Genomic DNA, 24,705 nt, shown 5'->3' on the forward strand with positions numbered 1-24,705 from the left:
TGTATTTTATAAGACCTGTAACTTAGTGGGACAAAGTACTGTAAAATATACAAGTGCTCTGAATTTGATGGCATTAAAGGAGTTTTTAGAGGATTGATATTTAGTGAAAGACATGATCCTTTCCTTCTTCACTATTATGTAAAGGAACTAAAAATTTGCTAATACATTAATCTAATTTGTATTTCATACTCCAGGAAAATAAGAATGGCTTATATTTACAGGATTGTCATTTTTTTTTTTTGGATGGACCAAATGCACCTCTGTGTGCTTTTTACACAAGTATCTGTCAAACAGGGCACATACAAAGCACTTGGCAGTAAATTACCAGCAAGTTGCTTGGCCTGGGCAGGAGCAAGTAAATTTGCAATTGCAATCTGGAGCAACATGTTAGAGGCCACCTTCCTTAGATCAACTTTGTATTGCAACACCAGCAAGTAATCAAATTGTAATGTACTTCAATGCAAAGCCTAGTTTGGCTTGGTTGGCAAATTAAACTATCACATGCCTCTGGCAAAAAGCACAAAGCCTTTGAACTGTTTGACTGCAGCTGTAGCTCGCACACCTTATTTTCCCTCTTAAAAATCAAATTAAACTGTAACCTGCAGCCTCTGCAGTAATTTTCAAGGAAAATTAAACTGCTGCTAACCTTTCTAGCAAAGATAACTGTCTCTAATCAAGCTGAAAGGTCCAGGACGAAATTCCCCTCTCCAAGTTTAGACAAATTCATTGAAGGAAAACTCCAGGGCTTATTAAGCATGAAGATATTACCTCTGACTCAGGAAGTCCTTGGCCACAAATTGCTAGAGACTGGAGATTTTGCCAGGAAGGTATTACTCTCAGCTTCCCCTCTTCTTTCACTCCTACAGCATTTACTGCAGATCCATCCCTAGGGAAGGACACTGGACAGTTCTGGTCAGCTTCTCTGGACTGAAGGCTAACCCAAATTCAGAGCAGTGATGGGCATGCTGACCCACTTTCAAGCATTATCTGCTGTTCTCAGCAGTGTCAGGTCCTTCCTCTAGACTTGGCCTTGGCCTTTCCTCAGCCCAGATGTCTTCTGACTCCTGGAGCACAACTCTTAGATGTGACAATGTCCTTCACCTCCCCCACCTTTCATTATTTTCTGTGCCCTGCTGACAGGAACACTTGGCATCTGACTTGTCCTCATAACATTCATGTTTTTCTTGGAGCTCTCAGAGATAGGATTTTTCCCAGCCTGGATGACTTGCTGTTATTTCTATGGAGTCAGCAGTACAATAGACCCTCTTGGGAGCCAAGACCTTGTCTGTCTGGTGGCTCAGGCTTACAAAGACTCAATCCCACATGCTTAACGTTACCCTTTGATTCTCAGGATTAGTGTCTGACTGTGGCAGGTGAGAAGGCAGAACAGCCCAGCACAAAAGGAAATAAATCAATTGAGTTTACATTGCAACATGTACTCACTGAGAACCAGGTTAGAGAAACAGAAATTGGGGAGAGGGCATTGCTGACACTGGGAGCAGTGAGCAGGCAGCAGTCTCTTGGTCATAGAAATAACAATGACAGTGGAGAGGATTTTTCCTCTCATGCTTTTTTAACATGTATATTATCTATGCTTAGTATAATTCACAATCCAGCAGTTAATAACTCTGCACTATGGTTTTCCTGTTTTTAAAAGTTGGCTTAAAAGTTCTGAGTCTCTCTCAGCAGAGTACGTAAAAGCTGAGCAAAGGCATGTTAGTCACAATATTATCAAGAGATGAAAGCGATAGAGATATAAATTAATACCAGCTTTTAATTAAAATTGAATAAGTAAAAAAAACGTTGGCAGTTGAAAATTCGTTATGATGTGTTACCAAAAATAGATACCTTTATAAGAATGCAGTTTTATTACAACAGCTGTAAACATCATTGCTGAGATAGCAAGATAGAAAATGTGTTACTAATGTTCATAACATGTTTCAGTTGGGTGGAATGGAAAACTAGAAACTGTTAAGGCACTTAATATGTGATCTTTCAGACTACCAAAATAGATGTATGCACTTCTGTTACTTAAGGCAACATCTGAATTTTGGGAACAATAACTTAGTGTTTTCTGCATCTGGTTTTAATTTGCAAGGAAAACTCAATTTTATAAAAATATAACCTGCCTTAGCTGAAGTATGTATGATCCAGTCTTTTTATTTCTTTCTGTAGAATAGTCAGACTTGCAATTTAGATCCTTGAAATTTTCGTACATTTAATTTGGTAAAAAAAAGTCCCTTTGACCTTAATCAAAACATCTTCCAATATGAGGCTGCGGATATAGATCTACAGTTTAGAGCATCTTTCTGACCAGCTTAGGATGTGTGTGTCTTGTGTAATATCTGCAAAATTTACTGTCACTGAAAAAAAGTGATTTTCCTTTCTTCTCCTGTAATGTAGAACATCAAGCAATAGCAACAAATCTGTGGGTGGTTTATCTGATTTATGGTAATTTGCTATTGACATGCTTGAGGTATTACTTGCATCATCCCAGTCTTGCATATTTGTTTTTAAAAATATTAGCTGCTTATGAAAAGGAAATATTTTAAATAATGATTCATTTGGGCTGTGATCACCTCTTGAAGCTAGGGCCCCACTCTGATAGGCTGTATACAAAATCTTTGCAAATAAAGTGCAACCTGAAGTGTTTAAGATTGCAGCAAGAGGACACTTTGAATCCAAGAAGATTAATATACCCCACCTACAAGGATTAGGTCTCAACTCATGAAATTTCAACCATTAAACATGAGGCATCTGAATCACCTCCAAAGCCAGTATGGGAAAATGTTACCCCAGCCTGGGATAATTTGCTCTTTCCAAAGCTGCCACCTGCCAATAACTCCAATATTGCTTAGCCTTGCTGTCTTAGTGGGATTTCACCCATTGCTTGGTATTTCAAAAGCTTTATTTAAAAAAACCCTTTTTCCCAAAGTTGTGCAAAAATTGTGCTTTTTTCAAATACTATGTGCTTATGATAGAATAAACCATCTACATGAGCAATTTAAGAATAATACATCAGAGAGTTTTTTTCTGAAAACAGATGACTAACACAAGTGCATTTCTGGTGTCCATACCATTGCAGCTTTGGTATTTACAGTTAAGTTGTCCCCACTTTTTCCTTCTGATTTGCAAGTGTTTGCCTTTGTTAGGTGGTCAGTATCTGAGGAAGGTATGTTTATATTCTTGGAGATTAAAGCCTTGAAATTATGATTGACATTGGACATTTGAGCTCCTTTTCCCCCTGTTGATTGCATGACACCTTAGTAGCAGACACAGAAATATCCTTGATGAATGCCTGAGTATCCTCATGATATTCACAGGAGTAGAATCATAAGATGGTTTGGGTTGGAAGGGACCTTAAAGGTCACCTTGTTCCAACCCCAATACCTGTGTTAGAGCACTGGGGTCACAGACACTCCTAAATGCTTGGAATATTGAAATGGAAAGAAAGGCAATCTCTATTAAGGAGGAAGGTCTGGAAATAGGCCTGGCATACCAGGAGGTGCTGTGGCGGAGCAAAGGCTGCAACATCAATGCCAGGAGTCCCCAGCCAGGGCTGTGCTGGCTCCCAGGGCAGTGAGCTCTGCCCAGGCTGGGTGTGAGAGGTTTGGTTGCTCCATGGGTGATGTCTGCTGGTATCACCCGGAAGGTGATGATATCACACAGGCATGCAGCACTGACCATAAGTTAGGAAACACTGGTCCTTAATAGATGTGGCAGACTGAATACCAGGGAGGCAGAGATTGGCTGATAGTGTGCAACAGCAGCACAGGGAACCCAGGCTGAGGCACTGCAGGAGGCAAATCATGAAGTAATTCTAAACTCTCTGTGTTCACTGGTGTTTCTCACTCCTCCCTTGGGGTGCAGCTCGTGCAGCTAGAAAGAAAAACGTTCTTCTTGTTTGGGACACCTTGAGGACTGCACCCCAGGGCCCTTCTCTGCCTCTGCAAAGGCATTGCAGAACTACCCCAAAGGAATGGAAAGCTATGGCAGGTGTTAAGTTTGCTGTTATTACCAGATAAGATTCAAAGATAAACAAATGCATTCAACTAAAAGCCTAGATTTGCAATAAGAGAGGAGAGCTAGAAGATAAAACAACATGTATGTAATTCATTAAGGCTATATGTAGCTCTCTCTCTCTCTAAATATATATATATAACTAACTTTTGCATGAACAAAAATTGTTCATAGTTGGTGTGCCCCTGGGTGCACAGAGTTGCTTATAGCTTGCTTTCTTCTTCTGGTAAAGGTGGAGACCTGCAGATCCTCCAGCTCTAGATGGATTTATTCTCATTTGTCTGCCCTTTATCCCCTGGCATTGGGCCACTGGGTGTTTTATGGGAATTGTCAGAAATTTCATTCTGCTCCTCCTCTTTAAGATTACTTCAATAACATTTCTGTTGACTGTGACACTTCTTGGCTTTTGTTTTTCACTAATTATAGTCTTATCAAAATACAACAGCATCACTTTATAAATGATGCATTATGGTACAGTACAAATTCCTTTTAAAGTGTGTACAGTATGTACAGGCTATACAGGAAGCCCATTTATGACACTCAAATACAAACTGATATTGAGGGTAGGACTGCCAGATCTGCTCCACCTCATCTTTTGTTAGGTTCTGGGACTCATCTGTGTGTAACTGGGTTTTGGGGAACTTGAATAGTGAATACCAAAGATTTTGCATATCTTCAGGCCAGCCTGCTCTCCTTCCCAGCCTTTCTTTCTGGCATTGCCTGTAAATAGCCACACACACACAGACACACACACATGCAAAGTGGTTACAATATAAAAATCCACATTTTCTTAAATACATTCTAGTACAGTATTTTTTGCAGTGTCTTGTCCGTGGAGTGGTGCTGAAACATGCTGTGGTATTTTAGATATCACTGTGAGATAGTGCTTGGCAAATGTTGGATTTTATTAGTTTATTTTAAGTATTGGCAATCTACATTAAATAAGAAACAATTTTTTTTCTCTTTTTCCCATTCTACTTTCTCATAAATCAGATCATAGTAATGACACCATTGAACAAATCGATGAAGATTTAGCTGTGACTCGGAGTCAGATGAACTTTATTTGTCCCATTACACAGGTATGTATCACTGCTACAGTAATTGACAGGGAAATAGTTATTTCATATTCTTCATTGATTTGATTATTACAAATCTGCAGTACCTATTAAACAACATTATATATAACAACAATATTATAAATTTTAAGCATTTTCAGAAAAGAGTAAAACTGCTTGGGAAGAAAACCCATGTAAGTGGGAATGTACTTTACCAAGCAGGATCTCGTCCTGTAGCTTGACTGGAATGCCATGTATGAGTGGCAATCACACTTCTGCTGTTTCACAGAAAATCTCAGAAGCAGCATTTTCATGGGCATTAGCAGTTCCTTTAAATCAATCCTTACTGACTGTAGGTGACAATGAAGAGGCCAGTGAGGAACAAGGTCTGTGGACATATTTATGAAGAAGATGCCATTCTAGAAATGATCCAGACTCAGAAGCAGAAAAAGAAAAAAGTCCGGTAAGCTAAAAAGAATGTGTGGAAAGGCATTTGCTCTGCTGTGTAAGTGGAATTTTACTCCACTTGTTCTAGGAAATGTATTTGGATTGGAAAGGCTTCAGGAAGTAAAACTTCAGCATCTGCCCAAATCACAGCCTCCTCATTAGTACTAGACACGTGAAGGTGCTTTTCTTTTTAATGAAAACTGTGTGTAAGGAAATATTCAGGAATTGTGTGGGGAAGTTACAGCTTCTTGTAGCTGCACAACAGAAGTAAAGTGATGACCAACAGAGAGAGACCTCAGTTTCCTATTATTTAGTTGCTGATATGTTCCCACTGCTTATGTAGCAAGCCTTAAAGTAAACGAAAAAAAATTCCTCCATCCACCTTCTTTTGCAGTTATATTCCAATTCAGCTCAGAAATATTAAAACCGCTGAATGTTAAAGTGAGAAATATTAAACCACAACATTTTAGACAGAATAGAATTTAAGAATGAGATCAGATAGTGCAGTGCAGTTCCTACCATGATGGAGTTAAATAATTCTTTCCTTATATCACCATTATAATCTGTCACTTTTCCACATGGAACATATTTTTTTGAATGAAAAGATGTAAGAGATTAATTTTTAAACCTCAAATTCTCCACAATAAATTTGAAAATTATAATGATTTTAAGGGAAAAAAAAGAGAAAAAAGTAGAAAAAGAAGAGGCTTGAACACGAATGCTTTTTGGAGCAAGTGAGAGGACATATCATGTCATCATTGATTCATTGATTTCACCTTTGTTTTTACACCATTTATGCTAGAGCCTCCTGCTTTGGGGCTGATGACTTCATGGAAACTTACTAGTTCTAGACTTCTTAATAAATGTGCAGTTTGCTTAGGAAGGTCTGTTGGGGACCAGCAACCTGATTTCCCTGAAGATAATGCCACAGGCAGCTTATTTCCTCCATCTGTTGCTCTGGCATTTGTGTGAGGCTCTACACAGTCCTCCATGAGGGTTACAAAGGTAGAGCTGGAGTTTTTATTCCATGCTCATTCCCTGTTACAGGAAAGCACTGCTATGAAACCAAGCATCAGTTGGAATGCCCAGCCACTATCTCAGGGTCAAGACAGCTTGAAGAACTAGATGGAAGCACCTTGCTTGTGTTACAAAATCTAGGGGGAAAGTCTGGAATGGGAATAACTGGGAATAACAACAAAACCAGCAACATGGATGGACAGAGACTTGGCTGGAAAAATGAACAGGAATTGGGTAATAGCTCTCAAGTTGGAGGAAACTGAGTGTTCTGGAGGATAGGGAGAGGCTAAAAAGCATGTGCTCAACAGCCCAATGACAAGAATACTTTCTCTGATACTGAATTTAGGATGTATCTAAATGTTTCTCTGTGTTGTTAAATCCATCAGAACAATGTCAATTTAGGAGGAATTGTTGTAGTGGATCAAAAGTTTCTGCTCTGCTGAAAAACAAATAGGCTCACATGACTGAATTTTATTTTACCTTTTAAGAAAGGGAAGACTAGAGAAACTCTGGAGTTAAAAAAATCATATCAGCTGTACAACACCCAGCTTTAAAAGCTCCCTTATCCTCAAACCAAAACTATTTGTGCAGTCTGAACACTGGCAGTTCTTAATACTGAGCTTTTAGTTGGCGGCCTTACCATTTTTACAGCAGTTATTCCAGTGCTAGAAAAGCACTCACAGAGCAATGCCACAGCTTCACTGTAACTAAATTAAGAAGGACTCCTTGGTTTTCTCTGCCCAGTCTGACCAACCTACGGTAATTTTAAACTTTCTCATGAAAATTCAGTTAAAACCCATCATCTACTGTGGTGGGAAGACAGGCCAGCTATTGCAGCAAGTTCCCTGTTCAGTGTTCCAGTGTGATGGCCTGGCTGCTGGGCTGTGCCCCTGCCAGGGATATTCCTGTGGGATCAGGTGTCCTGGCAGAGCAGGGCAGGATCCTCGCTAGCCTGGCTCTGCAGTTGGAGCTGCTGCTCACTCTGCAGACACACAGTGGCTGTTTCCTCACAAGCACTTCCCAGCTGGAATCCACAGGATGCCTTCGGTGCCCTTGGCAGTGCAGTGCCTGCCTGCCAGCCCTTCAGCTGACGTACACACAGCCCGTGCTGACAGACCTGTCACACACTCCTTGAGGCAACTCTTACGTCTCTTGCTTTGCTCACTATTTTCCACTGCCTGGAAGGACATACTAATACTTTATGCTTACAGGAAATGTGGAAAGCTTTCTGAGCCCTTGTTATTCATTAATCTGGCAAGCTCTTGCTGTATTAAGGTGATAAATGGGAAAACTGAGGCACAGAGCAATTAAATGACTGATCTATGACAAACACTGTAACCTGTGGACGAATCTGGAGTAAAAGTTATGAGTACTGAGTGTAAATACGTTCAGCACCTCAGACAAACGTTTCTCTTCAGAGAGGAAAAAATTCAGGAAAAGTGCTACTTCTTACTATAGATACCATCTGTGTGTGTTTGGGCTGCCACCAAAGGAAAATGACCTTTGGTCCCTGAATATCTTTTACCCTGCTGTCTTTATCTGGCTGTTTCAAGTAGTTGTAAGACATTTTGTATTTGATTATCATCTAGAGGCTGTTAATTTGGCCCCATTTCTCCTTTCTGAGCTTTCACAGCTCATAAAAAGTCAGGTTGATTTTTACACCAACTAGATAGTACACTGATTCACCAGTCAGTCATGGCAAGACTCACTCCCTTTTGGTTCCCTAGAAAATAATTTCCCTACTTATCTGCCAGTAAAGATTATACTGCTCCACTGCAGTTTAGTGAGGTAAGCAGTATCTACCTGCAGTTTTTAGAGGACTGCAGAGAGAGAAAGCAACACAGAAAGGTGTCCATGCAGTGCTGATATCATTGCTGATGAAGGCAGCTTGTGTGCTTGCAGCAAGAGAGTGATTACAGGTGAAAGTCTCCATCTCTCACTGTGCACCTTCTTTCCTTCCTTCAGCTGCTGATTCTCACCAGTTGGGATAGATTTATTTTTTCCCACATAGAGCTGGTGAAGAGGACAAGAGGTAACAAGGAACTGAGAGAAAGAATGACAAAAAAAAAATCTAGCAGATGTTATGCAAAAGCCCATATCTGTCAAATACAATTCTTCTTAATGGAGTCTCTCTTTTCTTTTTAACAGATGCCCTAAAATGGGCTGTAGCCATGTTGATGTAAAAGGATCAGATCTTGTACCAGATGAAATACTTAAAAGACTGATTGACAGTCAGAAAAAACAAAGCTGGTCAAGCCTGGACACGTGAGCTGGATATGCTACTGCCACAAAGAAAATTTGTTATTAAAGGTCCTGTGAGATAAGTTGCTGATTCTAAATAGGTTGTATAACTGATTGTTATGTGTTAAGTGTTTCATTTATAGGTAAATCCTTGTTAAATGTTTCATTTGTAGCCAAAGTTAAAGGTCTCTGCTGTAACTGAAAGCATTTTTTGTAGTCAGGAATATAAGGAAGTCCAGTTAAACTTGTTTGGGTTTTTTCTACCTTCCTGAATTTCTAAAAGCTTGCATTTGGTAAATAAAGTATGTTTTGCAGCATTTAAACTTCCTTTTCAGTATGCTAGTTTCTTCAACATATTAGAGATGCAGATCCTGCCAGTGTTAATGAGTGCTTTGCTCTGTGTTGCAGATAGTTCTGTCACTGTCTCTCTAACTACTGGGCATGGTTGGAGTAGGACACTGTGACCAAGGATTTTCAGTGCTTGGGACCATGCCCATGTTGTAACACAAACCTTAGAGATGAATTTGCAGAAAGTGTTGCACACTTATACCTTGTTTGTGGCCACAGAGAACAACCACTCAGCTTTGAGGATTTGGCCTTGTTTTTTTATAATTTTGAACTCTCTGCCCTGACTTAGGCTTTTATTTTGATATTCAGAAGCATTTAATTCAGGCTTTTTTCATTTGGGAGTCCCAGAAGGCTTTACCTTAATGTTGTAGGCTAGAAGACTACAATTATTTACAGAAGTATTCCAATAACCAAATTTCAGATAGTACAAATGTATTGTAAACATATGCCTTGGATTGAAAAACAGTTAAATCTTTTTATATAATCTTCAGATATCTATGCTTTTGGGCACAGATCCAGAAAAGAACTTAAACTTTGTGACACTATTTATTGCCTAAATTGATCTGAACACATCAGGCAGGTAAGGAATATATATACATGAATTAGAAATAGCCATAGGTAAAAGAAGCTGCCTTGGCAGTCAGATGACAATTATCTCTTGGCATATGTAAGCAGAAAATACAGGTTTCTTTGTGCTTTGGGATCCTTAGTGGGCTAGATGGTGTTTTCCTATGTAATTTTTCTGAATTTACAATCTGACATTTAATGTAAAATGTAGCTGAGGTACCCATGTACTCAGGTTTCCACTCTGGGTTACTGTTTGCTAATAGCTCTCCTTTCATAGACCATTATTAACCCCAATTGCACTTAAGAGCACAAACCACTTCAAGCTGAAAATTGTTATTTTGTAATTGAAGAATATTAATCTGCAAGCTGATTTCATAGCTGAAAAAGAGAACTGAACCATTATTGCTTGCACTGGGCTTTTGTGTTCAAAACACTTCGTGGGAATTGGCTGGCTAATTTTCATTATGTGGTCTAACCCTGAGGTCCATCCTTCCCCAGCTCTGCAGTGAGCGTGGGTGCTTCTGCCATGGAAGCCCAGCTGAAACAGCTGAAAGGGACTGGGGGGTGGTGGAGCAGTATGTACCTGTTTGTATTTTTGTGTGTAAAATCTGGTCCCTTTTAAAATACCTCAGGGCTCAAGCCTGTAGTTTTTAAGGCGGGTCACCCCTTTTCAGTTAAATACCACAAGGGAGGATGTTAACAATAGCATTTTTCAAAAAAAAACAGGGAGGGGGAGGGAATGTCCTTTTTGTTTCATCTTTAAGATTGTGGCTAAATTTATTCTTGAACCATTTCTAAGCAGAATATCAGAAACAGAAACTTGCATTGGTTAAATAACCTCTGCAGTTTCTGGCAGAAGTGCATTAAGATTGTCCTCTTGGATCTAATTCAATCCCTAGTGATAACCAGCCTCCCAAGTTTTCAGATGCAAAGACGTACATACATTTTCCATGGCCACAAGTGCTGCACCTCAAATTTAGTTTGTGTTGGTGTCTGAGTGTGCCTTCCAATAACACATGGAAATCTGGAAAATTATACCCAGATTCCTACCAACAAACTGGTGGCAGCAGGTTTGGTTTGCTCCCTGTGGCATTTGTACCAGTATAGCCTTGGATTGCTGCAGTTCCTGATATGGTTCATTGCCCTCATGTTCCAGTGAGTAATGCTGTGAGGGAGATTGCTGTCTTGGTTACACCTTGTTGTCCTACGTGAAAAAGAGACTTGACCCATCACAGTGCTGCACTCAGCCTCTGTTAGCCAATCCACAGGTAATAAGGTGGACTGCCTGCTTAAGATGATGCAGCTGGGAGACAAAAACCAAACAAATCTGAAGCAACACTTTAAATGAAAAGAACAAATAGTCAAACAGTCACTTATGGCCACTCCAAGAGGAAAGTTATTTTTGGATTTTCATATTCCTGCTTCAAACTACATCATCTTCCTTCTCTCCTTTGCTAGCCTGAGACAGGCAGTGTCAGTGAATCAGAGAAGCTGAACCGCAAGTGAAGTTCTGAAATCCTTCTTGGTTTCACCTGAAAGAGATGGCATCACTGGCCTGCCTAGCTTTAATAACAATCACATCTGAGGTGAATAGGCATGTGTATTTAAATAGAGGTAGGTTTCTTTCTTTTATCATCAGAGATGCCTCTTTTAAAATATGACCATGTTATCCAGGAAAAGACAGATACTTGTTCACTTGGGCCAGCGTTGCTGGTGAGAGTACTTGAGTCCCATTAGAATCAGTGATGCACCACACAGATTCAAGTGCTAGAATAAACTGCCTGTGTTTACTGAAATCAATGAAGTTTTCACCAAAATGTTTGGCATTTCTGAATTTAAACTATATCATAGCACCCAAGGAATCCTAGAGTGATGAATGGTATTTTTTTTTCTTTGAACTTGGAACTTGAGCCATCCTGCTGATTTTGTCATGGCCAGTTCTCTTCTGTTGGTTCTTACAAGTAATTTTCCTCCTTAAATTGACAGATTCCAGGGTTGGCCATCAGCATCCATTGCAGCTGGCTCTTCTCTTAACTAGGTAGATGGACAGAGTGACCGTGGCAGCTGGGGAAGGCTTCTGTGCCTGTCAGCTCACCTGGTGCAAGATACAAACCACTACTGATTCACTCGGGTGGCTGCACTTAATGGCAGCTTTTTCCTCTTTCATTTGCAGAGTTCAGGGTTTGTTGTGCAGTTGTGATCTCTCTGTTCCCACATGTCCCACATTTCCCCTAAACTCTACTCTGGGAAGAAGTAGCTTGAAAGAGTTAAAGAATAAAAATAAGTGCCTGTGATGAATAAGCTGTATGATCTGTATGATTCACATAGTGGAAACTCAACAGCAGTTAAACCTTCAAATCTTAATCTGCTTTGGCTATAAGATATCATATGTAAACAGGCATATGTTAACAGTTCACAGGGTAATTTGTGTCTCATTGTCTGACGTCAGCAATTTTGCAATGATATTTTTTAAAAGAAATTCAGAGGTCAGGTGTTTGTTTTTTATTTTCTTTTTCCCATAAGATGTGCTTACAAATGCAGCAAATCTCAGGGTAGCTGAGAAGGATCTGTCATTGAAAACTGGTGAGAATCTGTCTCTGCTAGAGAAGTTCCACGTAGTATTTTGAAGGTTTAAAGAAGTGTCTAGGCAAATAGTGAATTAAAGGCAAGAGAGATCCACGTACAACAGCTTTCAGTGGTACCCTGAGGCACAAGCCATTAACACTTGCTCACTTAAGCTTGCTCTCTCACTTGAACAGATTCTTCCTGTGAATTCTCCATTTTACAACTAGAGAGTCTGAAGTTTTCAAATCAGTGAAGCCATGACGAATAAAGATAAAAACTAATCAGGCAGGCATCTCATGGAAGATTTAGCACACTTGTGCTTAAAGGAGTGCACATACCTCTGAATCAAGGACATATTCATCATTACTGCTCTGGAGCTGTGATCTTATTCATTCTAGAAGAATCAAAAAGACTAAGTCAGTGCTCCCTTGAGAAATACCCGGAGCAAAAGCAGGGGCTGCAGGAAGTGATACTGATGACTCAACAGCCAAGGCCAACACACTGCCTTATTTTAGACAATGTCCTCTTGGATACTCATGTTTCCTCATGAGTGGCTGATGACAAAGGTCTTACCTACCTGTGGTCACAAGTACCTCATGACATTTTTCTCAAGAATAGCTCCAGTACTGTGGCCAGAACTAGCTTAGAATTCGCTGTGCTACTTTATTAAGTTTCACTGCCATTTCAAGTGAATCTTAATCCTCACCTTCCCTAAAAATCTTCATGTATGGATCCTGCTGTGTCTGTTAACTAAACATTTGCCTAATGGATAGTGCTTTATTATACAGTGAAGAAGATGCACTTAGAAAAAGACTTCCTGGAATGGAAAATGTAAGAATATCCCAAGGACAGGTCTTCCTTTCTGTTACTACAGCCAAAGCCTTAAGCTGATGGCTCCTCACTACAGGTACTGATGGCAAATTCCAAGTCTTCCATAAATAATAATTTATTTGCTGGTCATAAAGTACTTACTGTTAATATATAATATTTCAAACACCTGACGTGGTCACAGAATGCTCAGAGGAGAATCCTGTGTGTAGGTGCCAGCAGATTCTAGGCTCCCAGCCAGTTACTATAAAGAGCAAAAACATTGGATTGATTGTTAAGCAAGTAAAATTCTGAAATGGGTGTACATCATCCAGTAGATACCCATGTATGTGCTTAGCCTCTTGATGCATGAATAATCACAGTAACTTGACAGGACTGCAGCAGTGTGCAGAAAACACTGTGTGTTTCATCATTTCCAAGCACTGCAGAAAAGGCTGTGGTGGGCTGAGAAGAGAGCCTGCCTCTCTTGCTTGTTCTGATGTTAGTCCAGACCCAAAGACAGAGCCTGAAAGCACGCACATGAATTGAATTGCATGGGAAGCTTACCAAAGGAAGTGTTTGCTTGTAAACTCAGTATGAATAGGATCTTCTCTGACCGCAAGGGAAATGGAGACACTCATTCACTGTCCCCTTGTGCAATCCACTTCTGAAGTAAAAACAGGATTTGAGGTCTAAAACCTGAACCTTCACACGTCTTCCAGGCAACAGAAGAAGCCTTCATGCTCTCCAGTTAGCAAAGGAACAAAGTCAGGAGGTGCTGCTCATAAGACTCCTTGGATTTGTTAACAACAGGTTTATCAAAAGGGAATCATTGAGACTTCTGAGCTACAGCAGCCCTGAGAGCAGCTTTTGTGTGGGCTTGAGGGGAGACATCTGAGCACCATTACACTGCACTGCTTTTGATGTCACTACGTGCTCGTCATGTGTTTTATATCTCAGCGGTGAATCTGCCGCCAAGTTCCACAGTGTCTGAGGATGGCTGTGGGTTATCACAGATGCTGCTCTGCTATAAAAAACATCACTTTTAGTTCTTTATCACCTGGCCATACGACTACTCTTTGAGCCCCATCTGTGCAGGGTAATTCTGTACACCATTAGATTATAGATGACATGCTGGTTTTAGATTGTTGGCTTTCAATCTGGCAGTAGTTTAATTTTCATTACATGGCTTGAAATAACTTTAAAAATAAAGATACTGATTTTTCATCGTTTACCAAGAGTTTAATATTAGCCAAAATATTTGTGTTCCTTGCCTTTCTCATCCAGTAAAGACCTTTTCATTTTTTTCTGTGGCAAGCAGCCAGTTTATTTATAAGTGCCCTAATCTAATAGAGATTTATTCAGTGTGTCCCATGAGACATACTGTCAAAGTTACCAGACCTGTCCCAAGCACTTGGGAAGTGGGGAGATGGTTACACAATACTCATTGCCTCTGGCTGCTCTAGTTATAGAGATAAAGGGTCAGAGAACTGGAGCAACAGTGATAATTTTGTGAGCATCTAAGGAAAATTGCTGCTCAGGTGAGTGTAAGCACTGGCTGAGGGCAAGGCAGGTAGATGCTTGAAAACCATGTAACAAAAATTCCCTTAAATAAAATAAGAGAAATGGGAGGATCAATGCCTGAGCACCAGGAATTCTGGATTCTTCAGTCTTTATCTCACAGATGCACTAAGCTGCTTGTCTGTTTCAAAAAAGAGAAAAAATATATGAAGAGCAATATTCACCTTGCCAGATTCCTGGCAAATCTGTGCTATGTAAGACCTTTCCCTCTGCTAGGACGTGCCCATTCTGTGATACACATCCCACAGGCTCTTTTTTCTGCTGCAGTCCCAGATCCTTGCCTAGCAGCTGGGACTCCAGAAGTGAGGACGCAGCCAGCAGTCCTGCTTGCTTTGACTGGCCTTTTCCAAGGCAGGATCTACTTTTTATAACGATTCTGCAATGTCCTTTGACTGAGAGCTCCTCAGACTTTGCTAGTGTTGGGAAGGTGTCTGTTGCACACTGTTATCCTTTGTCAGGCATGAAGTCTACTGAACTCTACTTCCAAAGGTCATCCCTGCCCACCTCACAGGTACCAAGTACCTTTGGAACATCTGAGTGCTGGTTCCTTGTATTCTGCTGGCTCACAGCAGTTTATTTTTTCTGGCACTTGGATAGCAGGACTCATCCACAGAGTCAATGTTTTATCCCAGCATTACGTCTGTAATTGTGCACTGATCTGTGCTCCACAATGATTTTCAGTGCTGTCCACTGGAGATGTGTAACATTGCCCTGGTTCATTTTGAAGGGCTGTAAAGCCATTCAGGCTCAAATTCACCACAGGCACAACTGGGAATTACCATGACAGAATTCATCACACATGCTAAGCAGGTAGAGCCCGAAAGGTCTTTTTTGGGGAAGGGGGAGATGCAATGATGAAAGTTTATGCAGGGAATAGAAGGAAGACCTGAAAAGATAGCTTTTGATTTCAGGAGGAGACTAGTGCAGGAGATAAGCCTACATGCTTAAAAGCCAGTGTTGTTGATGGCAACAAACACAAGGCTGCTGTGTCAAGTGTGGTAGCTCCATTTTCTGCAAAAATCTTAGAATACTGAAATATTGCAACACTTTTTCACAAATCTCTTCCTGGAATTCCTCCTGTTCTCAGCACTGGTTCCTAACCACACCAGGGCTGCATGCAAGCACTGGCAGAGGTGGGCAAGAGGACAAGTTTCAGCCCTTTGAGAAAGAGCAAAAGAACATGCCATGTAGGTCATCACACAACATCCTTGGCATCCCTTTTATTTTTTTTTTATTCTTAATTTTTGCATTTTGGGGATTAGCCAAAATTAGAAAAACCAGAAAAGCCAAAGTGGGAATCCCTTCTCTGCTCTGCATCTTGAAATGAATTTGGTGGGGATGGAGGGAAGTCTGGATGTGGATCTTTTCCTATATTCTGTACCCAAAACATAATACTAACTTGAGTAATAATTGCTACTATATGTTCAGCCATGGCATTAAGGCTTTGAGTACTGAAAGCATGCCAGGCATTTTAAAGAAGCACCAGAGGTTTCCTTCTGTCAAGAACTTCACTCATTTTTCAAAGACCTGGGAGATTTAAGCTTTGGTTTGTCTCAGTCAACTGTAGTTCAGCATATACAGTCAGCTAGAAGAGGGCACCCACCAGTGCTTGTGGGATGAATGCCCCAGGGGTTATCTTTTCCTGGCCTTTGGGAACTGCTCACCCAGTTTTAGGGCTCCAGTTAGCAGGGACGGACATACAGAGCATGAAATTGCTGGAATCCCTGTGAGGAAAGGCTGCCCAGGCACCAGGAGAATGTGGCAGGACTGTGAGGTACAATGCTGTGTGTACTCTGCTCTCCTCACATGCCAGGTGGGTTTGGGGGAGCCAGGATGACAAGAGGTGCTTTTTTCCCTTCCTCGGGACCAGTGGGTGCCATCTCCCATTTGGCTGCCAATAGCTCGAGCCAAGCCCTGTGCTCAGGTGCCACTGTGTCCCCATGGTGTGCACCTAAGGTTTTAGATGGATGGGAGGCTGGGCAGGTGAAGGACACAACTTCCAACAATGTATGCAGCAGATCCTTGGTACAGCCTCTCCTCAGCAGGGACAGTGATCTGACACAGCAGCTGAGAGAGAGGGATCTTTGGGAGGGTGGGAACACTTGACACCTTCATTCCTGCTCACTCTGCATCTCAGTTCTGAGAGAGCTACAGGGGACACCGGCACACACCACTAATGCCCGTGAGAACCTTTATGCTGGTCCATTGCTGTTTTGTGCGCACCCATTTGTTTTTGTCTGCACCCCTTCCCTGTCCCCAGAGGTTCTGATACCTTCCCCCCCACCCTGCACCTTCTGCTGTCTCAGATGGAGGAAGCGGCCTACACATGTGGCATCCTACCAGCTAAATTCACCCAGCAGCAGCATTCCAATCATTAAACTTCCCGGAAGGGAAAAGTAAAACAAAAGGTCTGATAGATACTTGCATGTGTTTTACCTATAAAGAGGAACCAAATAAAATAGCATGCTTTGAGAGTTGTGGTGAATCACTCAGAAACAATCTGCAGGCATTAACGGAATTTTATTTCTGGGGAAAAAAAAAAAGAAAGAAAGAAATGCAGGCCCTGGGATATCCCTTTATGGCATATGAGTTTTATGTTTAAATGCATTAATGGGACTGCTATGCTATGAGTCATCCCGCACAAGAGTTTCATGTGTTTCTTAAAATACACTAGAAGTAGCTGAAGGCATGCATGGGTTTGCTGTGCAGTTATCTATCAGGAATCTGAGCAAATACCTGCACACGTGGCATCACAGGCTTCAGAGCTGGGTGACCCATCCTCAGCCCTCTCTGCCTCTTGCACAGACCCAGGATGGGGAAACCAAAACAGAGGAGGAGTTGATCCTACTGAATAACAAAACGCAGGGTCCCCGTGTTAATATTAGGGAAGCTTCAGCGCTAAATTACAGAAAATTTGCATATATAAAAACAGAAAACAGGAGAGTTTCCTTCTGAAGCATTCTTGTCAAAACTACAGCTGGTTTTTTGGTTTTTTGGTTTTTTTTTCCCAGGGATGATTTGTTGTCTGGTTTTGTCCCTTTTTTTTTTTTTTTTTTTTTTTTTTTTCCTTCTCCATTTACTCCCAGTCCGGGCTGTAAGTCTATTTACTACTCCTTTAAAGCCATGCTGTTGAGCTGTGTGTAGCTCCTCTCAGTCTGCTCCTCGCAGGTCACTGCAGCTGCTGGCGGCTGCCTGGCTCTCTGAGCTATTCCTTTTTCGGACAGCAGATATAGTTTTAACATGGGAAACACCCAGTGCCAAGTATTTCTGATGGTGCACGTTACGTCTACGCTTATGAGTAAACGCTTATGCTCACACAACAGCGCTGTGATGCAAACCTTGGGGTGAGGGATGGTTATTTAGTGATTAGTGAAAAGTAAGGACTGTGGCTGGGAACCTGCAGTTGTATGGACAAGAAGATCCTGGAAAGGAAGGTGGCCTCGCTTTCTCGACATAATTATTTAGGGTCGAAGGGGGGGGGTCCCCGGCGCCCCCTTCAAGTCCCGCGGCGGCTCCGCGGCCGCCCCGCCCGGCGGGCCCGGGGCGCGGAGAGCAGCGGGCGGAGCGGAGCGGGCGTGTCCCAGCCTCCCTCCTCCCATTTCCCTGTGCGTCAGGGCCGGGAGGAGGAGGAGAATCACCTTTTTTTTTTTTAATTTTTTTTAAAAGCCTCCAACTAGTTTAGCGCGGACTCGGCAGCAGATGGTGGACACGGCCCGAGGTTTCGGCGGGGAGAGCGAAGGGATGCGCCCAGCGCGTAGCGCCCGCCTGTAGCTCCGCGCCCGCTCCGCTCCCCCCATGAGCCGCCCCGCGTCCCTGCTGCCGGCCGCCCGCTGCCGCAGCGCCCCGGCCAAGCGCCTGCAGCCCCTGCACGACGGCCCCGCCGAGGAAGCGCCGGCCGCCAAGTGCCCTCGGCTCGCCGAATGCGGCCCCCCGGACTGCCTGAGCGCTCCCGGCTCGCCGTGTGCCCCCGCTTCTCCCGCCGGCGGCGGCGGCGCGGCGGGTCCCAGCCTGATCGCCTCGTACCTGCTGCTGCCGCTGGCCGAGCGGGAGCAGGTGTCCCGGGCGCTGAGCGTCAGCTCGGGCCGGGAGCTGCGCTGCAAGGTGAGCGGGAGCCGCGCGGGTGGGGAGCGGGTCCTGCCGGCCCGGGGACAGCCCTGCCGAACATCCTTCCTCCCGCTGCTCCACGGCCGGGAACGCCCGGCCAGCCCCCGGCGGCGTTTGCACGCCTGCCAGTGAGCCGGGACTCCGGCTTACCTCGGAGCGCCTTCCCCCCAGAGGCTGTGGGAATGGTGGTTTGTTTTAGTTTCCCCCCAGCCTTTCAATGTAAAACGAACAGGAAGGGTCTCGGTAGCCGCTCCTGCCGGTCTTGCCGAGCCCTGGCTCCCCTCCAGCTCTCTCGTCATTGTTTGGGGAGAGTTGCTACGCGAGCTGCAGCTTTCAACGCCCTTGAGAATAAATTTGGGTTTAATTTCCTCTATACAGGTGTTCCCCCTCAAACACTACCAGGACAAGATCCGACCTTACATTCAGCTGCCGTCGCACAGAAACATCACCGGGGTTGTGGAAGTCATTCTCGGGGACACCAAGGCCTATGTGTTCTTTGAAAAGGACTTTGGGGACATGCACTCCTACGTGAGGAGCTGCAAGAGGCTGAGGGAAGAGGAGGCTGCCCGGCTGTTCAAGCAGATTGTCTCCGCTGTAGCTCACTGCCACCAGTCAGCCATCGTACTTGGTGACCTCAAGCTCAGGAAATTTGTTTTCTCTAATGAAGAAAGGTAAGTGGCTGTCAGCAGCCAGCCCTGGGTGAGTGGGGAGGGAGGAATGCCACATCCAGAGACACAAAAAGCGTCCCAGGGAGTGGAAGCAGCCCCGTCAGCGGGGCATCACCTGCGAGCAATCCGAGTAGGTCCTCATCACGTGTGTGTAGTAGGTCACGGATCTAACCGGGGCGCGCTCCCTCTTAGATCTTGACTGATGAAAGGGAGGAAGCTCGCCGGGAGCTTCCTCTCATTCAGCAGAAGTTCACTGAAACCCGCTGGCAGACAAAGGGATGATAGTTCAGATGCTCGTTAGCGCCAGAAGATGTCATGTGTGCCGCTCATTCAGTGTGAAATGAATAAAAGGCAGAGAGGGAGAGGGGGGAGACTGAGGTGTTGTACCGGCGGGAGGAAGCAGCCCAGCTGGGGGAGCAGGAGATGTGAGGAGCTGGACCTCTGGTCCCTCCTCGGGAGAGCTGCCTTGTGACCCACGCTGGAGCCCCAGAACTTGGGTAAGGTCTCCTTGCTGAACCACTCTGCTGATGAGAGTGATGCTGCTGAACCTTTCGAGGCTTTTATCCCCTCTCCACTGCCGTGCTTCCCATGCCCCCCATGCTGGTGGATCGTGGGCACACACAGGAGGGAAGGTGGGACATGGTTAAATAATGCTTTGGGAGTCCTGCATCAAAGAAAATCACTTTAGTAAAACTTAGCCTAAAGCCGAGGCTCATAGAGGAGATCATAGAATCTAGTTGTTAAATTTAGATTAGGGAAATAATTCAGTATTCCCCTGGAGTGTTTGCTGCTCTTGCAGTGCTTCACCACACATGGCAGAGTCAGAAAAACAGCAAAACTGACTCTGGACTAGCTGCTTATCCCAAGGAATGTTAAAAAACCAAGTAAAAGCTGTAATGGAGTTGTGCTTAATATCATAAAAATGTACGGTGATACTACTGATGCGAAAGAAAAGGGATTTTGTTATGTTAAACTGGGCTAATGATTCTTCAGGATATCTTTTACAAATGTGATAAGAAAATTAACCAGCACGGCCCCTCTGAAACAGCCATATGTTGACACGTAAAGAAAGCTATTCCTTTGAAGGAAACTATTGCAGCTTTTCCCTCCCATAAGAAGATGAAACATTTGTTGAAATGTTACGTTGCTTACAGTCTCGCTCATTTGGAAATAACGTGTTGCACAGGCGATGTCATGTGCATCACATTTGGCAAGAAGAGGGTTAAGCAATGGCAGGCGACGCGGGCTCTGCACAGGTGCAGTTTCAGGGCTCCCGCAGCCAATCCCGGGCCCACGGTTCTCGTTGAGTCATATTTTCCGTTTGCAGAACCAATGGGTATTTGCCGAGGTCAGGCTGAGGACAGGCTGAAGCCAACATATCTACACCCCAGCAGGCTGCCAGGCAGTGCAGAGCCCTTCCAGGGCTGCCTGGTGGCTTCCCTGCCGATGGGGAGCTCCCCTTACCCTCCAAAATAGGAGGTTGGGGTGGACCCATCTCCACCTGGAGATGGTGAGTGTGGTGATACGCTCCAAAAATAAAAAAAATAAATTACAAACTAAAATGAAAAAAAAAAAAAAAGCTTAGGGAAGGCAATGATCCTCATGAGTGCAGAGGGGAGCTGGGCTTTGTGGTTTGTGGAATCGCACAGCTGGATGCTGTTTGCTCAAAGCCTGAACGGCACACAGTGGCTGCAAAGTGCCATGTCACCAATTAACCCCCTGCAGTGGCACCGCAACCTGTGTGGGCAGCAGAGACTCAGTGTTCCTCAAGAGTCCTCTGTGCTGTTAAAATCTCCAGTTAATAAAGAAACATGAGTGTCACTGAATGCTGGCCCGATGCACACAGCATCACTTCCATTACACGTTCCTGGGCGTCTGGGCAACTTCTCTGCTGCAAGTTGAGGTGTTTCCTTTCCCAGTGCCAATGGGAGAGAGAATGGGGCCATGGCAGGGTCTTGCTGTGCTTGCTCACGACTGCTGTTGCTATTTCTCACCTGTGGCTTCCTCTCCTGCCCTCCCTAGGACTCAGCTGCGTCTGGAGAGCCTGGAAGACACACACATCATCAAGGGTGAAGACGATGCTCTCTCAGACAAGCACGGCTGCCCGGCGTATGTCAGCCCTGAGATCCTAAACACGACGGGGACTTACTCTGGAAAATCGGCCGATGTGTGGAGTTTGGGAGTGATGCTTTATACCCTGCTGGTGGGACGCTATCCCTTCCATGACTCGGACCCTAGCACTCTGTTTTCCAAAATCCGGCGTGGACAGTTCTGTATTCCTGACCACGTCTCCCCCAAAGCCCGCTGCCTCATCCGCAGCCTCCTGCGGCGGGAGCCTTCCGAAAGACTCACTGCTCCAGAGATCTTGCTTCACCCTTGGTTTGAGGCAGTCTTGGAGCCTGGATATACAGACCAGGAGACAGGAGCTTCAGATCAGATTGTCCCAGAATATCATGGAGACAGTGATGATATCAGTTCCTTCTTCTGCTAACCCCGAAATCTCAAAAACCTCGTCGGTTCTTACCTCCGGCATCTTTGTAGGGTTTCATTTTCCCACTTCTGCAAACTCAACTGCATCTTAAAGTGCCAGTATGGTCAGAAAAGTGACCTTGTCTAAATGAATGCCACCCTGGAGGTCTCCGCTCCCTAAGTGTACTCAGAGTTCCATCCTCTTGCTCTGCTGGTCGGTCCCACCAGCCCCGGAGGACTTGTGCAGCCTTGTGAGAACTGTCTGGCTCTTCTGCCTCCCGCATCCTCCTCCGCTGTAACTGGTCACATCTTGGCTGCAGAGTCTTACGTCTGGCAAGGTGTGGGATGGAAAGGCAGCTCCTTCTGCTTTCCTGCAGCGGCTGCAGAGGTGTGGAGCCCTGGCCACGATGTGTAGGGGCAGAGGGGCACATGGCTCACCTCTGCCTGAACAAATCTGACAGAAATGGTGAAAAGGGGAATCGCCTTGGCGTGCCCCAGCAGCCAGCTCACCAAGCAGCTCTCTGACTGTAAGCACACGTTAATGAGGGAATGAGGTCTTCACCCACCACGGCCAGCTCTCTGCTTGTGCTGCTCCTCCAGCTGATCCTGCTTTCAGAGGCATGAAGCTCCTAGATCCACCCGTAAGAGAAATCACTGCTGTGGCTCTTTCTGAAGCAGAAACCAGTGGATCTCCCAGCTGGATCCCTTCTGATTCCATTCGCTGTCCAGGAAAGCGTTTTAAATAGACTTAAGCCTTGTGTTACCACGGTGTAGCCTATATAACTTAATGCCCTCAGCGAGCTTGTCAAGTAGCAGGTCTCGTTACCTCCGAGTGCCAAAACGTATCCGTTTACCAAACCGTAACACTATCGGCTGGGGCACCTTCCCCTGGAAAGGATGAGGGGTGTCTTGTACAGTACCTGTAAACATTGCCATGTTTTTCAACCGGCTTAACTCTTAAAAATAACACATCACCTCCTCTTTCCCCCTCCACCCCCACAAAAAGTTAGTCTTAAGAGTAAAATCTCCGTACACCCTTAGTTGATTATTCAGGTATGCTGTTTGCCTCCAGCTTCCCCCGCCTTTTTTTTTTAATTTTTAAAATTTTGTTTTGTTTTTATTTTGCATGATTATTCATAGTCTTTCCAATATGTGTGAATAATGAATATATCTGAATCATTAGCTTCCTGGGTTGGGGGTAAGTAAACCTTAGTCCTGCCTAAGATTTCTGCTTAGTTTCACATGTGTCCAGTGGTTTATGCAGAGATGTCCATTCACCTTAGGCAAGAGTGTGGCTTCTAAAATGGCCGTGAGGTGGGTGATGCGCGTTCCCAACACCACCCAGTTCGAGTGAAGTCATTTTAAGGGTTAACCCTGGCAAGCTGCAGTCCCACCACGCGTTGCAAGAATACCATGTATACCTCATGGACTGTGTACTTTGTACATACCTTACTGTTTGGGGTTTTGTTTTCTTGTTTTGTTGTACTTTGTCTTAATAAGAGGTGTCGAAGAGCAGTTCAATGTGAATTATTGTTGGCAATACTAACTTGACAGAATCATGAGCATTAAGAGCAGAGCACTCCAGCTCTCCGTTGCACTAAACCTCTCATGATTGCTTGACATTTGTATCTGTGATACAGTTTAACCCTTCTATGAAAAACAGTACATTTGTATATATTGGTAGAAAATTCTGCCAGAAAAGCTAAAAACACTATGTCCAATTTGTACATATGTATATGTCTGTGGAAACCTGGATGATAAAGTCTGACTTGTAGAAAGTTTTAATAAACTTGGTTTCATAATGTTTGTCCCCAATTCTTGTGGTGTCTCAAGAGGAATGCAGCTCAGTGTGTCTGGTTTAATCTGAAAAAATGGGGTTTGGCCTAAGAGACTATCAGCTCCTCTATGGTCTGTATATGCATTCCATCATGCCTTAGCCTGAACTCCCTCAACTCAGCCTGGGATTGAATCCCCAGGGAGAGTGGGGACAGGGGCTTTTGTGAGGTGGAAAGGGCTTGGGATGTCCCCAGGGTTATGTGAAATGGATTATCCTACTCCTCTGATAAACAAGGGAGAGAGGAGTTAGAGCTCTGCCTCTGAATTTTAGAAACCCTCTTGCCTTTCAGCCCATGCATTTGTTTCCCTCTGTGCCCTGTGAGCAGAAGATGCTGTGGCACAGCAGGGCTGTCATCCTGCACCTGTGTGCCTGGCAATGTGATGCTTCAGCCAGTGGAAAATCCGATCTCAGATGTCTAAAATTGAGCAGCCAGAAGGAGAGGCAGTAACCAAGAGCACTGGTGTTACAGGGAGCTACAGCTCGTGGGCAGAGGCTTGACCCTGCTGCTGGGAGGCAGCACGGTGCTCTCATTAAAACCAAGGGAAGGATTATTAGAGCTGCTTTTCTTTGTGGTGAGAAGAGAGGAGTATAAATAGCTGCAGTATCAAGGTTAGAGAATGTGCTTTCCTGAAAGAGATCAAGCCACCCTTGCAATCCACCCGGAGTGGTGAGATCATCGCTCACAAGTGGAAAGGAGGAGGAAGAGAGTCTTGATTTTTATTTATACTTTGCCTCATGTTTAACTTTGTCCTTTTGCTTGAAATCTGTTTAGTGGAGCAACTGCTTCTAGGCAGCTCCTTGAGCAGGAGCAACTTTAAAAACAGCTTTTACTTTTAGAAGAGAAGTGAAAAGTGAAAAGGAGGGAAAAGGGACCTGGTCAGTGATAAAGCAAAGTGCGCTGACTCTCATGAGTTACCTTGACTCCCACTCTGTGAAGCCAGTGATCTGTGCAGTAAGCATATTTTCTTAGCACTTGCTG

General features: G+C 44.0%; 2 protein-coding genes across 2 annotated transcripts in view; both read left to right on the forward strand.

The window, feature by feature from the left end:
* NSMCE2 (NSE2 (MMS21) homolog, SMC5-SMC6 complex SUMO ligase) overlaps window positions 1-9,063 on the forward strand; it is a 126,599-nt gene extending 117,536 nt beyond the window's left edge. The window contains exons 5-7 of the mRNA XM_058816458.1: window positions 5,014-5,099; window positions 5,432-5,538; window positions 8,688-9,063. Coding sequence (XP_058672441.1) covers window positions 5,014-5,099; window positions 5,432-5,538; window positions 8,688-8,808 — 314 coding nt within the window. The 3' untranslated portion in view covers window positions 8,809-9,063. The remainder of the gene's footprint in view (window positions 1-5,013; window positions 5,100-5,431; window positions 5,539-8,687) is intronic.
* Window positions 9,064-18,399: 9,336 nt separating this feature from the next.
* On the forward strand, window positions 18,400-23,691 carry TRIB1 (tribbles pseudokinase 1). The gene is made up of 3 exons (XM_058811854.1): window positions 18,400-18,749; window positions 19,131-19,423; window positions 21,443-23,691. Exons 1-3 carry the CDS (start codon window positions 18,444-18,446, stop codon window positions 21,909-21,911), a joined length of 1,068 nt encoding a protein of 355 aa, XP_058667837.1. The 5' UTR covers window positions 18,400-18,443; the 3' UTR covers window positions 21,912-23,691.
* Window positions 23,692-24,705: the final 1,014 nt, after the last annotated feature.

Source organism: Ammospiza caudacuta, chromosome 1, assembly GCF_027887145.1.
Source record: "Ammospiza caudacuta isolate bAmmCau1 chromosome 1, bAmmCau1.pri, whole genome shotgun sequence".
In the NCBI taxonomy this organism is placed as follows: domain Eukaryota; kingdom Metazoa; phylum Chordata; class Aves; order Passeriformes; family Passerellidae; genus Ammospiza; species Ammospiza caudacuta.